Here is a 17,603-nt window from a genome sequence, read left to right as displayed (position 1 = left end):
TGGAATAATCAATATATATATTTTTTTTCTCCCCTAATTATTTTATAAAAATGCCTCAAATGTATAGTTGTGTGGAATACTGAATACACAACGCTTTCCAGTCATCATATGGGTGAAGAAAGCAAGGATGAGCTACTTTCCTCATCAGGTAGTTAAAATCACAGAGTGACAGTTCTAGAATCCTTTGACTGAAACAATTGCTTCTCTTTTAATTTTTCTTTTAATCAGTAGTTGTTTGGGGTTTTTTTTATAAGTCTTTAATTACACTGGGAGTAATGGATAAAAATTACAGACAAGTGAATGCACCCTAGGAATTACCACATGACTAGGGAATATATTCTCTTCCCTACAAATACAATTGCTTTGTGATGTTTGAGCAACCAAATTCAAAAAGCGGAGCTCTCAAAAACACTCTTGTATATCCTGTATTTAAAGTTTATATGGTGATGAATGTGTTCCTAATGTTGGGTTATAAGCAAAGCCTACAGGGTTCTGTCAGGTAAACTTTCATGATACAGCCTGTACTTCAGGCTTAAATTCCTTAGTGAAAATTTTTCAAAAATTAGATGATTTGTTAGCATCAGTGAAGAAGTTACTTGTAATATGTTACTGGTCTTTTGGCCTTGCTTTTTAGTATGCATAATAAAATGCTGATTGGTTTTTGTTAGCTAGTAAAGCAGTTAATGACTTCTGATTTACTGGGATTATTTGGACAATCTCATTGCAGATAACTATTCAAAATTCAGTGTTATTCATAATAAGAGAAAATTAATTTTAATTCTTCCTGTTTCAGTAGTAGACCCTGTGCTTGGGATATGAATAGAGAAGGTTCTTCTGTTGCTGGAACAAAAATCCCTAGCAAAATACATGGGTACAAATTAAACAGCCAAATTTCAGGTCCTGTTTCTTGAGCTTGATCTTCATCTATACCTATTTTTCCATTCTACCAGTTAAATTTCTTTTGTATTTATTGAATATATAATGTTTTCTTCTGTCTCTCTAAGCAGAGATACTTAATTTTCTATTTGTATTTCTCCAATTATGCAGTCAGAATATCTTATTGACTTGGTAAGATTTTTCTATTTTTTACTTTATACTAGATTTTATAAATTATCATATCCTATTTTGTGTAAGAGAAGTGGCAAATAACCACTTTAGACAGTTTTAGTGTCGATGGCAATCTGTTTTGTTTAGTAAAATTGTGCAACATAGATGTTAGAGCTGCACCAAAAAAAAATCTGCCTAGTTGTTCCTGCATGACATTTTTGTCTTATAGATTGTCTGGAGCAGAAAGACTTTTCTTTTAATTCTTGCTTGATTTTACTGTCTAAAAACCTGTTTTGAGTTTGTGTCATGTCATGTTGCACTTGCTTCCTTGATACCCATATAGTTTGTGCATTTTAACTTCACTATCTCCAGCACCCTTTTCAGAACTTTCTCCTTATGGTGAAATCCCACCCTAAACCCATATCTTCTAATGATATTAATAATTTTAAAAGTCCAAAGAGGAAGCAACCAAATATAACCATAAACTAACTAAACTAAATTATCTCATGATGTCAGTGTTGTAACCCTTGGTTTAGGACTTTGTTGTTGCCAAAACAAGGAAAATTAATAGGATGGATCCCTTTTCGGTTGTTGAGGAGACTGAGAAATTTAGTGATTATTGTAGGAGTTCTCATGGCTAGCTATCATTTATGAAGTGTGAATGTATTCTTATTTTGTTACATATTTGGGGAGGGGGATGCATGTGTACTTTTTCTGTGCACGTGGTTACAAGTTTTTAATTTCTGCTATAACAGCAGCAACTAATATAACTTAAATAATCTTCCTTTTGAACTGAGAGGCTTTTCAGTGTGCTGTTTGCTCTGCTACGCTCAGGTATGATTTATGTATGAAGCGTTTTATAGAAACTTGTGGAAGGTGTTACTTCAGTAGTAGTTGGAACAGGGAATGTAGTTGCACAAGGCTTACTTACGCTTTTTTGGTGCATTGTTAGTATTCCTATGTTCTCTGACTTTAGCACTTGTGAATTGCCTATTTCTGTGCTTGAAACTTGCTGGTGAGGATGCTAATTTTTACTGAGATTATCAAACATGGGTCATACAGGTATATATTGGCAGTGTAGATCACGTTGTTCATGCTGACATATTGCAGTTATGAAGGGCATACTATTAAAACATTTTGTATAATCGTGTTAATCTTTTGTTCTGCTTTGATGGACTATTGTAATAGAAATTGTTCTATTTTTTTTTTCTTCTCTGTCTTAATTTATTTCCTCTATCCCAAATATTCATGTTTTGTTAACACTACAAAAAGACCAGTTCAGACCTCAAAGTGCGGTGCTGCATAGCAAAGGAGTAGTAGTTTCTTTTCAGTTACTGAACATAGACCTTTAAAATAGATCTGTAAGTTCACAAGCTATTTTTTTGTTAAAACTCATTCAGGTTTTTTTTCTTTGCTCCAATTTTGGTACTACTTGTTAAGCGTTTTGCAGTGTGGCTTGTAGTCTTTCTGTTTTGTTGGTTTGGGCATTCATGATTTGTCCATTTGTATGTGTTTGAAACATCCTTTTGAATTTTGTCAATTTGTGATTATGTTAAAAAGAGCAATTTAGCATTAGGGATTTTCCTTGAATATAATTTACTTTGCAAGATCACTCTTACATGGTCAGGTTAAAGTCCTTGAAAAGCCATGACAGTGTAAAAGTTGAGACCAGCTTTAGATCTAACAGCATCAACAAATTACACTACATTTTTAATTCACATAGTTTTAAAACATTATTTCTTATACAACATTCATTTAGCAATCTTACAGTTTAGCAAGGCAGATAAAGGATTATTTTTATAAGTGTGGTTATGCTTTATCTGGTTTAAGGTTCTGTTCCTTTTCTGTGCAGGCTGAGTGGGAAGTGCATGCCAGGAATGATCTGGACCTTTTATAAATTTGTTTTAATGTGACAAGATCAAAATTTAAATTTTGTGGTTGCTTACCTAATGCCAAGTGTTGCTTGAGGTGAGTAAACTCAGTGGGACTGAGACTTTTTTCCTCTATAAGTGTATTGCCAAAAAATCAAGAGTGTGTAGCAGCTCAGCAGCTACACTGTGTATACTGAATCCCAACATGAGGTCTTTATTGAATTACATGCATTACAGATGGTCTCTGCTCCAGCAAATGTATAGTCCTTGACAAGCTGAAAGAAATTCAGATACAGTAAATATAAAATCTGAACAGTGTTTTCTGGTGTGTTGGAGAAAGCGTAGCAGGGTCTGCTTGGTTTGTCCTTTGTTTTTGCTAAATATATCCTTAGGTGTGTTAGGAGGAGAATAGTGGCTTTTTGGACTGTTTGTGGAGTGCTGTCCTTTTAAATACAAGGAGCTGTGAAATAAAAAGTACTGAGGTGCTGGTTTGAAAATAGCACATTCAGTACAGCCTTCTTACAGAAGTCACACATCCTTAAAGGAGCTAAAGTTGTTCATAAGGAATCATACTAGGTCTCCTTTCAGTGTTTTAATTACCTTAATCTTCAGTGGTCAGGAACTTTATTACAAAATGACTTGTTGATGAGTGCATTCACATCTCATGTTAACAAAGTCTCGAGAATTATGCCATCCTTAATCTTGATGGTTAGATGACAAATAGCTTTGACTATGAGGGTGATCTAATTGTACTTGCATACTTGAGTGCTCAGGGGCTTTGTGAGTTTGTAAGACTGGAGGAAAATGGCCCTGAGATAAAAGAGAATTCTGACTTGTTCAGCTATTACTATTACCTGAAAAACTTTCCTTTAATTATATATCATAAACTGTAGTAATCATTGCTATTTCAAGGAAAATAAAAGACACACCTGAGTCTGTAAGCTTAATTTTAAATAAATAAAGAGGTGTTTCCTTCTAGACTGGATGGATGTTGTCTGACATTTAGTGAAAGTGTTGTCTTAGTTTTCAGTGGAATCTGCCTTCAGCTACAAACTTGTGCTTGTACCAGGTTTGCTGAAGCGTGGAGGAAAATGAAAAGCTTGTCTCCTATTGTTTCTTTAGGTGTTCCTCTATTTCTGCCAGGTTGGAAAGAATTGGTAACTTGTCTAAAAATTTAATTCTATCTTTATTTGTGGACTTTTTCATCTTTACCTACATGTTTGCATGGTGAGCAACTCACAACAACACATGGTATCAGTACCTGATAGCTTAATAGCTACTTGATAAGAAGCGAGTAGTGATGTCACAGAATTTAGAAGAGGGTACAGACAGTTCTCTGCTATAAATGGAGTAAAGAGATTCCTCTGGATCTTGAGAAATTTTGGGGTAAGGAGGAAAAAAAGTGAGAATACAGAGAGGGGAGAAGTCTGGCTGGGATGAAGAGTGAATATTCTTGGAGTTTGTGGCTGTCAACTTGTAAAAAATGAAACAAATTTAGGGTTTTCTGGAGGAAACCCATTAAACTTGGGCATATACATAGCAAGATCTGACCACTCAAATTGTGTTACCCCATCTCCCTAAAATGGATGGATCCAGCAGTCCCTGGTACCAGCAGTCCTCTTCTGTTAAGCAGGCAGCTGTGGAAGTCATTAAAAAGCATCTTCCATGTCCAGCTCATCTCACCAGCTCTTACAAAGGCGAACTGCATACTGTAAACCATCCTTTTAGCTCAGCTATGCATGTCCAAAACCGGTGGACCCATCTTTGAATGTGTCCTGGGTTCAGCAGTAGCAATCAGAAGTCAAAACACAGCACTGCACCAGTTAACACAAAGGAAAAAACATGATTGCTACTGCTGAACCCAGGACAGAATGTTACTTTGATTCTTTTTAACTCCTGTGGGGAGGTGTAGAAAGAAAAATAAGTGTGTTTGGGTTTTTTATTTGCTGTGTATTTGATATCAGATGCAATTTTCTAAGTAATATAGCTTAATGGAATGGTGTTAACAGAATCCGTGCTATTATGAAAACTTAGGCCTCCAGAAGGCAGTTGCTTTAAAAGTGGTGGAACGCAAGCATGTGTCATGATCTCAGTTAATGTGCTAAAATACTACTTCATTTAACCAATCCTCACGGATGACATACAGAAGTAATAGAAACTAGCTGCAATTACTAAACAAGAGGAGGTGCTGGGGAGCAAGACTAAAAATACTATTCGCAGAAATGTCAAATGCCTACTTTGTGTGTAGTTTTCATGGTTTTCAGATCTTTACAACAGCTTCATGTTCTCTTGTGCTTTGCAAAAACTTGTGCGGTAGTAGCTACTATTCCTTGTAGCATTGGCTACTTTACATAGTCACGAATCTTAAGTTGTCTGTATTCAAATACGAATGTGGTTCTAGTGCTTCTATCATTATTTTTATGATTTTTGTGTCCTAAAGTACACTTTGTAACAGTAATATACTGTTTTAACGGTTTCCCATTCTGGACACTTGTTCATTTGTGTCTCATTATCCTCTTTGAACTGTAGGTGCACTGTCAAAATTCTTTGTTTTACAAGACTTCTGCTAAATAATAATTGTGTAATCAGGTATTTTTGGCTCTTGCAGAATACCAGTTATCCCCTCGTTATGCAGTGGAGTTTTTCACATAGTTTTTTCCTTTTGCCGTTTTGGGTCTAGCCCTTTTGCTTGGTAGTTCAAGTTTATGTAAGTAAAATTTTATGTTGGTTTGGTTGGGTTTTTTGTTTGAGTGGGAGTTTCCTACTCAGGTTTTTCTGCAAAGTGCAAAGCTCTTCAGTAAATTGATGTGGTACCAGCATGCTAAATGTAGCAGTATTTGTCTATAGTTCCTCCTGGAAATCCATGTCTTTTTTTGCTAAGCTACTCATAAAATAACTTCCTAGACATAGTAGCCACGTGTGGTTGCTGTTACCTCCTGTCTTTACTGTGAGGGATACCTCTTGCCTCTATCTTAAAGGAGAAAATCTGCAATGTTTTGCCTTCTATGAGCATAATAGTTTGATGTATATTCTGATTTGCTGGTACGATTTTGAGAGGAGAAAAGTAACAGTCATGCAAGGCAGAATCTGATGTAGTATCTGTTATTATGGCAAAACATATATAGTTTCCTTTTCCTAAAAATTAATAGGATATATTGTCATGTTTCATTGATGTAAATTGTCTTCGTTAGTACTCATGCTATATTTGCATGTCCTTCTGTTCTAGATAAGTCATTAATGTTTTGTGCCAGTGGCAGTCATTCTCTAAACTTTTAGAAACAAAGGGATATATAGCATCAGCAGTGAAGGGATATGTTCATGTGATACTGGTTAAATCATTTATTTTTTCTAGATTGAGTCAATACTCAAGAAATGTTATCTGCAAGTAAAGCAGACCAGCTCAGTGATCTGGTATTACCTTTTGGTATTCTGGGTATGCACATACTCAAGAGCACTTCCCTAGCTGGGAATTGTAAAATCTTCTGCTAAGCTGTTTGGACAATAAGAACCATAAAAAGCCAAGTGTAATTCATGTATGTTCTTTGGGTGAGGCTGCAGACACACAAGTATATTGCACCATAAGTTGGAGGGATTAAAGTACACGTGTAAAGTGACAGTCAAAGGTAAAGAGCCTTGATCCATGACCAGTTCACCAGTTCTGATTTGGAGATCAGCCTGGAGTTGTTACTTTGCGTGCCAGCAAAGATAGTTTAATTTCATGGCAAAGTGTGTCACGATTTTTCAGAACGCCTTTTTCTTCTCAGCCTTGTCAGAAGTGTTTAAATAGCAGTTGTGCATAGTGACAACTCTTACTTCAAAGTATCGTGAATTCCCATAAATTAACCCGTATTATATTTATAAAGTTGTATTTTATTGAAATTGCTATGCTTTGAAATATGGTATTAAATAAAAGAAAGGAACACAGAATAATTGAGGTTGAAAGGGACCTCTGGATGTCATCTTAGCCACCACCCCCTGCTCAAGGAGGACTATATCCAGGAGGCTTTTGAGTATCTCTGAAGGATGAAGATACCACAACTTCTCTACGCAACTTGTGCCAGTGCTCAGGCACCCAAACAGTGAAAAAGTCATTCCTGATGTTAAAATGTATTTCTGTATGTTGATAAGATACCTCTGAGTCTTTCCCAGGCTGAACAGTTCCAGTTTTCTCAGCCTTCCCTCATGACACATGCTCCAGTCCCATAGCCATCTTACTGGCCTTTGCTGGACTCTGCCAGTAGCTCCTTATCACTTTTGTTTTGGGTGCTCAGCACTGGATGTGGCTATCCAGGTATGCCCTCACCAGTGCTGAGCAGAGTGCTCCCTTGACCTCATGGCAGTGCTTCTCCCAAGGCCAGGACACCGCTGGCATCCACTGTCTCAAGGGCACATTGCCAGCTTTTTGTGAACCTGGTGTCCACGTGAAACCCAGAGTCTCATTCTGCAAATCTGGTTTCCAGCTTTGAAAGAAACCATAATGTCAGATATTTTTGCTGAAGCTAAGAGGGTCTGTTTCTCATATAGTTCAGGTTATAATTCCCATTGAAGATCCAGGTTTCTCGATGATGATGATGGTATTAAGCTTTATAGTACTAAAAGCAATTTGCAGTTACAGTTCAATTGTATTAACAAACATTTCTGAGATCATTGTTACTGTTTCTCAGTCCTATATTAAAATAGTAATGTGCAGGATGCAATACAAATAAAAGAATGGTAATGCTTAATATGAATCTAGGAGAGGGAAGACTTGTATACTGTTGGAACTGGGTTCAAATAAATGTAATGGCGACAATAAATAAATGTAATTCAACAAGCATGGCAGGGGGGTTGGATCTTAAGATCCTTTCCAATCCAAGCCATTCTATGATTCTGTAAGATAGCTGCTTTTGATTTTTTTCTTTTCCTCCTTCAACATCTCTTCCCTTTTTTCTTCGGGAAAAATATTTTGGCAGAAAATTTTTAACCTTCATTCTCTTTTGGAACACTGATGGAAGAAAAGACAAATGTAATAATGTTCGGTATCTTGAATTGGCTTGGTATTACACATAAGAAATGCCACAAATTGTCAAAATAATTTCTTTTTTATAAAAAAGAAAAAGAAATTCGTGATGAAATTACAATTGTGTTCCTTCCCCCAGCCACCAAACGCAAGATCAGTTGCTGAGCTGAAGTTCCCAGCCTGTCAAGATCAGTGGCTTGCTTCCTGGGCTTGAACAACAGTTTGGTCATCCAGACCATAAGTCATTTTGGGCCCAAGAGCATTATACTCGTATAAACAAGTTTTTGGAGGGAGGAGAGTGCCTTTGAAGCCTGTGGTCAGATTTTAATGCTTGATGCTCTTGAAATAAAGTTGATGGCAGGCAAGGACTGAGTCTTGTATCTTCCCTGTCCAAGCCCTTTATGTCTGCCCCTGAATGCTTTCTCAGGCTTCTTAGCTCACCCCACTCCAGCTTTTGATTTTCTGGAACAAGAATCATCTTCATTTGCTAATACTTCTAGAATGAAACTGGAGACAATATGTTAAACTTACCTTAAGATGACTTCTGCCTGAAGTTTCCAGTTGCCACAACCAAAATCAGGGGGTCTCAGGAACTATTGTATATAATGTGACAGGTTTGGGCCTGCTGTTGCAGTGCTGCTCTTCATGGTATGTTTTGCATGCTTGTGGTAGTAATAGAGCAATGCTCAACTGATTGCCCACTTTGGTTGGTTTTCTTTTGTTTAGTTGTTCCTGATAGAGCTGCTAAACCTGCAAGAGTAGGTAGAAATACTACATTGTAGGTGTGGTGCTGGAAAACACTGGGGCCTTGTGTGGCCTTTTCCCACAGCTAAGCTACATCAGCAGTTCAGCAGTTTGTTACAGAATTCCCAAATGTGGATGGGGGCTGAAACGCTTAGAGATACAAGCATTTCGGTAGCACCACGGATGTGCTAGGCGGGTGCTGTTTTGTTTGCAGAGGATTTTGGAAATGGAAATCACTCCTAAGTTCCTCTGCTGATTTGTGGCTAATTGCAAGCCAGCTTGTATTGTTACTAAAAATAACTATTGTTGCCAATTTTGAGTCCCTGTAAAATTTAAAAAATAACCACAAAACAAAACTAAGCAATCTCTTCATAATCTTTGGCATTGTTACAGGTACAGTAGTGAATTTTTCTGGTTAATTTACAGGGTGGTTCTCTGAAAAAGCTGTTTTCATTTAAGAGGTTATTCATTAGGTATTACCTGTTGGGGAGTTTTATTTTGGCTGCTGCGCTAATGCAGTGGATTTGACAGTAGTTTCTAGAATATTTGAAAGGGTAAATCTTGTTTAACAACAGTTTAGAAAACATGGAAGCAAAACACAAGAATGTTAAGTAAACCAGACTAGGTGGCTCTGTATAGGGAAGTGGGGGAAAAAACCCAATACTGACAAAAATCTTATGGCAGATGGAAGTAACAAAGCTATTGAGGTATGATATGTATCCTCCACCTTAGCTTCTCCTTAGCAATCCTTGAGCAGAAAATGGATATGGAGTGTAAACGTTCATTTAAAAAAAAAAAAAAAGTTATTCTGTTATAGTTCAAGTTTTTTCATGTAGCCTGAGTGAAGTTCTATGATTCTGTAAGTCCTGCGATATCCCTAAATGATGTTTAACTGAACTGCTCCTACAGTCTGTTGGTATACAAGAGATCACTAATACTAAGATTTATGACCAAATTTGTAGAATGAATAACTTTTAAGCTGAATTGTTGGCTCACTTGAGTGGAGAATAGCAAAGAGTGTGTAGGTTTAACTAGTTGGTGCATCCCGTTTCTGTTTCACAGGAAAGTCCCAGTGTGCTCAGTTTCTGTAAGAAGAGGCCTCTTCACCTGAGACATACGAGATAAAACACTATCTGTCTGAAGTGTACAACTACAGCCCGAACTTATCTCTAACTGAAATACAGTAATAGAGACCAATTTTCAGTAATATTATTAAGCGCCAAGATATAGCCATTTTTACTTGCAGCTCTTAGAATTGATAGATGCATACAATGAAGGATTGGAATTTTCTTGATTATATTTATCTGCTGTGTGGGAGAAGTTACTAAAAGATGTTTGTACAGAAATGGTGAGAAACATTGACTGAACTGTCATTTTAACTATGAGGTTTAGGGGGAGGAGGAGGAGGCTGATTTTTTGCTTGGAGGGAGCAAACAAAGTCTCTACAAACAAATTCACTTGCCTATAAACTAAAATTAGATAGTCTTGTTTTATTTCCCATTTTGCAAGCCATTATGCATTTGAGCTGTAGATGCTTGCAGCAAAATTCTCTTATATATATATCTATATGTGAATCATATGTGTGAATCATGTGTGTGAGAACGCAATATATTAAGTACGCAACCTTCAGTTATTTTGGGACATTTTGGAAAATAAAAAAAAAGCAAGAAGTGATCACTTTAAAATACAACAATTGGATGAATGGTTATATCATAAATAATTTTGTACAGAAGGAACAACTTTTTTGTTGTCTAATGTTTCCTGTTCAGTCCATAAATTTGATATTACTAATGCTAAGTGGCATAAATACTTAAGCCCTCAATCAGCAGTGTGTTGCAGAAGATACTGTGAAGCTCATTTCTTTCAAAGTGTTGGAATCTTCATTCATGGACTGTTGCATTCATGCAGTAAACCATACTTTGAAAGTAGGATCTTGTACCATCCTTGGTAAGTCATGGGACTTTCCAGCTGATGTAGCAGCAAATTCATAACCAAAGCTAAAATGTGTCATTATTTTAAAAGAAATAAAACCTGAGAGTGTCACCAAAACCTTTTTGTAAGACTCTGGAAAAGGAATTTGGCTTTTAATAAATGAAGTAATAACCATTTTGTTTATTTTATAAAAACATTAAGTCATGGAAAAAGCTGTTAAATTGTAAAATGCAAATAATTTTCCACACACTGCAAATACAGGAGAGAATGAGCTAGTAGATACTGCAAATAGTAAGTTTTAAGTAGCCATAACTGGTTTTGTTGTCAAACCCCACAGTGTGTATGTCCTGACCTACCCTTGCAAAGGACGGGTTATGTGTGTGGGGAAGAGGTACAGAGGAATGAAGGGAAGCAGGGCTTCTGGCTAGAAGCCCGTTCTTGTTTAGATTTCAGTGGCAGAAGGCCTGACCTCTTTCTGCTTTCTTGTTCTCTTTTCTGTGCAATTTCATGGTGGCTGACTGGCTTCATGATTAGTCTAAAATAAATCAAGAGTTGTTTCTTACTCTCTTCCCACCCCTGACCCTCTAGCTAGATCACTGACTGTAAAGATTTTTAGACAAATATCATTTTGACTCTGAGGAACTACATTGTCTGGTTAAGTTTTTTTTAAAACAAATTGCATGTAAGCCCCAAGAAGTCCTAATGAAGGCATAAAAATACAGAGGAACATTTTTTTAGTGGGTTGTCTTAGACTGGTTTCTTTTAGGTGACTGTTACGGAAGGATTAATCCTCCACAATGTTATCATGATCTTGGTTGTGGGTTTATAATTTTTTATTGTTATTGTTTTGGTTTTTTATTTAAGTACATTTAGCTGGGTTTTGTTTATGGAAAACTAATTTCTTCTTTTGCATCTCTTCCAGTAATAGTTATGCACGAGTGCGAGCTGTGGTGATGACCCGGGATGACTCAAGTGGTGGATGGTTACCACTTGGAGGGGGTGGACTAAGCTGTGTCACAGTCTTCAAAGTCATTCCCCAGGAAGAGAATAGCTGTGCTGATTTTCTTATCCATGGAGAACGACTCAGGGATAAAACGGTAACAATTTACATCTGTTTAATGTTCCTATTAAAACCACGTAGGACCTAAGAGTAGATGTTTGTTTATTGTTGCTTGTAGACTAGAAAGTAAATTTATAGTCTCAGCCTCATGCTGTTGCTTAGCTTTTGTCCATATCAATGATTATATACCTAAAGAGCCATTTATTTGTTTTAGGTGTAATACCATGCATTTCTAGAATTAAGCACATTGATCTTTTAGAAACTTTAGAAGATACTTTTTGTTCATTGCAGATTTCCATTTGTTTGGGGAAAGAGTTTGCTATTCAGGTGTTTTTTCAAATCGAGGGTTAAAGTTAAAACTACTTATTAACCTGTTTATACACCAATGATATTGTGTATAATAGGAGTGTTGGAAAATTAGAACTTGTTAAAAACACAAGTCCGGAGGAATTCCTTTACTGAGGAACTGATTCAGTTGTGGAATTTGCCTATGGCAAAATGTAGCCGTTGTACATGAAAACAACTTTTGTATTGGATGAAAGCATGAAGCTTACAAGGCCCAAGAATTGATCTGGTTTGATGAACAGCAGACAGTACTCATTTATCAGCTACATTAAATTAAGTACCAGAAACTTGCCTTAAATAGCCTCACAAAAGGAAAACTGGGGTAGGATCTCAGCCATTTCTACATGCAGACCTATAGAAGACATTAACGTTGCTTGGCTACTTATGTGCTAAATAGGTTTCTGATGGGGGCGGTGTCTTACTGTGGAAACAGAAGTGAGGAAAGCACAAAACCTCCATCTTAATGACTTCTATGAAGAACTTACTCTTTTCTGCCAATAATCTATGATTCCTGTATAAGCTTAAAGGTAGAACTGCTTCTTAGACTGTACTGGTGATTCTTTCTCAACTATACCAGTTTGTTTCTTGAGGCAGCACTGCTGAATTTTCTGCCTTACTGTGGCTGTTGTAGGAAGAGAGCATATAAATAGAAATTCTGCTGACTCAGTTGTTTCAGGGAGGCGTAGTGCTGTTAGCAGAGTACCCTGTGTTCCTGCACAACTATGTGCACCTGCAGTTCCTTCCTCACTTCACAGTAGTTCCCTTTAGAACTTTTTTTATCCTTATTGAGGCTGGTTTTGAGGAGCTTAATTGCATTTAGAGATACTTGACAGTTTTCTCTTAATTTTTAATACTTTTGACATTCACAGCTTGCCTTCAGAATCTGAGGGTAATAAAATGCTCGGAACTGAAAGCTGGTTTAATGTTTCTCCCTCATGCATATGAAAATGTCGTAGCCATCGGCATCCCGATCTGCTTGCACTCACTCTCCTGCTTCCCCTAGGCAAGCCTTGTTTTTGTTTCCACTGCTGGTAGTAGACTTTAAATGTCTCTGCTCCTCTTCCTGTCCAAAATTGAGCTCAGGTTAGTATGAATGCTTTCCAAACATTGTCCTGAACAGTTGGTTTGGGTGGTTGGTTTTTCTTTTTTATTGTTTTTTTTTTTTTTTTTGGTTGGTTTGGGTTTTTTTTGTGTGTCCCCCATCCTTTGTCCATCTGTCCTCCCCCCTGCTGCCCACAAATGTGACTAACTAGTCTGTCACTGTGGATTTTCATCTTGCAGCAGTTTTAGGAAGTTGCTGTTGGAAGTCAGTTCCTCAAAAACATAGGATAAAAGATGGAAGAAATGCAACTAAGAAGAACACCTATCCAGTGTATATTGAATAAAGTTCAGGGAACTAACAAATTCACATTAAGGCTATGGGGAGGAATACTGTAGAGCAAGTGATGCTTGGTAATGGAGTAAAATGAAGCTATATGTGTGTGTATTTCCTCAGACTTCAAATAATGCATTTATAAGCAACAGCTAGTGTGTAACAAATTAACAACAGTTGCACAGTATGCAACAATACCTCTGTTGGCATGAAAGAAACAAGATCCTACACCAAGGTATGTGAGGGCCTTGTTGGGTGATAACACTTTCAGAAGGACTGGAAGTCAAGAAGTGGAAGAGAAATTCTGTTGGTTGTTGATCCAGTCACTGTTTTGATTTTCAATATAATTAATGCTTTTTCCAAAGACATTCCTTTGGATTCACTGTTCAAGCACACATTTAAACCTTCTCTTTAATGAAGCAAAACAACTGGGTTTTTAGTCAAAATAGAGTTGACAGGTGACTATTATATTTCATAACACAAAGAAAAGACCAAGAAAAATAACACCAAGAAGTTGAAATGCAATTAACACTTTCAACAGAAAGGGTGAAGAAGGCTGTGTTCTCAAAGAGGAGTTACTTCAGTGACACAAAACACTTTCTTCTTTTTTTTTCTGTAAAAATAAAGTAAAAGTTGAAGTTGTTATGGGTTCATCATGTTCACTGTTGAGTAGGGACTAGGTATTTTGATCATCTGATTTTGAAGAAGAGTTATACTGAGTCAGCTGTTTCCATGCTCCAACATCACTCTAATCTCATTTTAGAATGGCCTTAGTGTGTAAATCTGTGTATCTGAATAATCTTTGAGGTTAGTTGTACTTGGTTTACTTGGTTGCTCTGCCATTATATTTGCAAAGAGAAAGTGGCAGTATTGTTTTAAAAAAGCTCATCAACCATAAATCATTTTGAACATTTCCGTTATTCAGACTTTGAGCACGTGTCCTCAGGAATGCTTAAGCTGTTGTAGTATCCAGAAGTCATTACAGCTCAGTCAGCTGGATCACAATTTCCAAGCCACTCACTTTTTTGCAGACTACACACAGCCATTTCTGAAAATACTCCTATGGATTAAAAAAGAAAGTATTCTTTAAAAATGAAATCTTCCCTCTCTCTACACACCTCTCCCTCCCCCATTGTACATTGTTAAAGTACCTTTGTAACTAGATCATATTTTTATTTCCTCCGGCCCATAAGTTGTTCTTTTCTGAACTGGCTCAGCTTCCAGAAAAGGTTTAGAAATTCCCCTATTCTAGAAAGCCTATAGCATGAAATTTGGAGCATTTTTCTGGGACACAGGGAAGTACTGGGTTTGAAATACCTCAGGTTAGAGAGCAACTGTTATTCAGATAATTACTTCTACCTAAGATATATGGGAATCATAACGCCAGTATTAGTTGTCAGCCTGTGTGTCAGTAGAAAGGTAGAATTTATTCCAAAGAAACTTGAAATCCATAGGTGAGGTATTGATGGCGGTATCTTCCAGGTGCCTCTTTAATAGTTATAATAAAAAAGAATTAGATATCTTTTTATCTCTTCTCTTACTGTTGCTTGTAAACTAGCTTTAGTTGCTGCTTTTCCAGGTACTGCTTCTGACACTGCATTGCAATTCCATTCCAGTGTGTTGGATCTCTCCATATATTTTATAGGTTATGTAGGCATTTAATAATAATTAATTAAAGACACTAGATCTCAGTCAGTAACTCGGCTCTGTAAATTAAATACTTTGGGACTGACCATCAAAATATCGAAGTTCCTTGTTGGGGGTGGAGTGGTGATGCGGGCAGTGGATGTGGAGGAGGGTGAGAGTTTCTTGTTGTTTCTTTATATACCCAAGAGTTAAATTGCTGTCAGCTGTTTTATGAGCTACTTTCAGTCTACATGTAGAAGTTCCAAAGTTTTTGTGCAGTACCAAGCTACTTAAAACATGTCATGGGGTTCACAAAAAGGATCCTAGTTATCTGAGAAAAAAAATCAAAGTGGTGACACCACTGAATTAATTTATGAAAGGGAATGCTCCGCAGTAGTTTGCTCAGGTTGTTTAGATCTGACTTGGAATGTAAGGGTATTTCTTGAAGACTGACATAATTACATGTTTCTTCCTTTATTATACTCACCTTCCTAGATCTGGCTCCAGCCAGTCTGCTTGGAACAACTGCAATCCCTCCTAACCTGGTCAGGTCTGCTGCTCTCTTTTACTGTGTTTACAGTAGCTCTCTTCTGTCTTAATAGTATTAGTGTTAAACATACATTAGGCTCAGCCTCACAACTTTTTAGGGTTTGGTGAGTTTTACATTCTGGAGTGAAAAGTCTGATGTTTACTTAAAGGTCTTCATTTCTTGAATGAGAAGTCTAACAGACTTTTCTGCTTGATTTCTTTTTTTTTTTTCTTTTTTATTCTCCAGTCCTTTGCCATGCAAGTGTTTAGTGAAAGAAAACAAGAAGTGAGTGGTATCTTTTGGTTAATGAGTTGGGAGTGACAAAGTTTACAACCTTTCTTGTGAAGAAGAGGTACTTGTATAAAAGGGGAAGATACAAAGCTGAAACTGAATATAGATACTGCTCTGTTCTAGAAATCTACTGTTCAGAAACTTAATCATTTACTTTTTTAATTGGCTTTAAAGATTGAGAAAAAATTGGTTCTCATGAGAGGTAGTACAGCCCTTACATTATCTTTCTTTTTGAATTAGGATTAAAAAAAGCACACACAAGATTATAATCATGTCACTGGGGCCACATGGTCTATAGCGTGAATATACTCGGGTCATGCTGCTTGGTCCCAAGACTAGAGAAAAGCCTTTGATACTGTTCAGTAGAAAAGGCATTGAGAAGTTTCACCAAACCTATGCGGTTACATGTTTGTAGATTAGGGCTGGGAATGAAAAATTGAGAAAATACCTACGTGTAATACTGTATTTAAGCTGTTGAAAGTACAGCTAGAAACTGGAAAAATGGTATCCAGAATCTAGAAATGTTTGATTAGGGGGGTCTGATATCAAAATGGAATTTTATCTGAAATGCTTGTTTCTGAAATAAGCCCTAGATAATGATGCTAATATTTTTGCTCATTTTTGTTAAGAAGTATTTGGGTTTGAAATGTTGAGGTTTAAAATTTCTCACTTTAGAGATTCAACTTGTCTACACAAGACAAATAATATCTTTAAAGAATACAGCTTGTAGAAGTGTATCAAGCAAGTATTTTTATGGTTAGCTATGAACTTGTTAGTGTTGTACTTAATGACATACGGATATTAAAGGGTTTTTTTATTTTTTTTTTTTTGGTCATTGAATAGTAGTAAGTAGACATAGCCCTGTTCATGCTCTGAGAATTTAGATCTTGATCATGTGGATCTGGAGCTCTTCTGGTTTGAGTCTGATAACTGCAACATTTCCCATTACATGCTAAGGTGGCTGCTTCGTATTGGTGTTGAAGTCTAAATAAAGAAAACCTTCAGAACAGTAACCCATGTCTATTAAAAAAAACCCTGTTTTGTTAGATCAGTCAGTCTCACATCTGTGCCTGGCAAAATCTTGGAGCAGATTCTCCTGGAAGCCATGCTAAGGCACATTGAAAACAACAAGGTGCTTGGTGACAGCCAGCATGGCTTCACTAAGGGGAAATCCTGCCTGACCAATTTGGTGGCCTTCTATGATGAGGCTAGGGAACTGATGGACAGGGGTAGAGCAGTTGATGTCATTACCTGGACTAGCACAAAGCATTCGACACTGTCCCACACGACATCTGTGTCTCTAAATTGACGAGACATCAATTTGATGGATGGACCACTGGGTGGATATAGAACTGGCTGGATGGCTGCACACAAAGAGTTCTGGTCAATGGCTCAATGTCCAGCTGGAGACCAGTAACGAGTGGTGTCTCTCAGGGATCGGTGTTGGGACCGGTCTCGTTCAACATCTTTGTTGGTGACATGGACAGTGGGATTGAGTGCGCCCTCAGCAAGTTTGCCAATGACACCAGGCTGTGTGGTTCAGTTGATACCCTGGAGGGAAAGAATGCCATCCAGAGGGACCTCGACACACTTGTGAGGTGGGCTGATGCCAACCTTATGAAGTTTAACCATGCCAAGTGCAAGGTCCTACACCTGGGTCAGAGCAATCCCAGGCACAGCTGTAGGTTGGGCAGAGAAGAGATTCAGAGCAGCCCTGTGGAGAAGGACTTAGGGGTGTTGGTTGATGAGAAAATGAACATGAGCCGGCTTCAGTGTGCGCTCGCAGC

The 17,603-nt window shown here is 37.3% G+C and overlaps 1 protein-coding gene across 2 annotated transcripts in view; it reads left to right on the top strand.

Moving 5' to 3' along the window:
* The window catches only part of SPRED1 (sprouty related EVH1 domain containing 1), a 61,616-nt gene that overhangs the window by 24,979 nt on the left and 19,034 nt on the right, over positions 1–17,603 (top strand). For both annotated transcript variants that reach the window (XM_061463403.1, XM_061463402.1), the window contains exon 2: positions 11,516–11,690. In XM_061463403.1, coding sequence (XP_061319387.1) covers positions 11,516–11,690 — 175 coding nt within the window. The remainder of the gene's footprint in view (positions 1–11,515; positions 11,691–17,603) is intronic.

This window comes from Pezoporus flaviventris, unplaced genomic scaffold, assembly GCF_033815535.1.
Source record: "Pezoporus flaviventris isolate CSIRO_AGI_PZ_B2104156 unplaced genomic scaffold, CSIRO_AGI_Pfla_v1 ptg000036l, whole genome shotgun sequence".
Taxonomy (NCBI): Eukaryota; Metazoa; Chordata; class Aves; order Psittaciformes; family Psittacidae; genus Pezoporus; species Pezoporus flaviventris.
The sequence above is the reverse complement of the archived record's forward strand: the minus strand, read 5'-3'. Positions and strand labels throughout refer to the sequence as shown.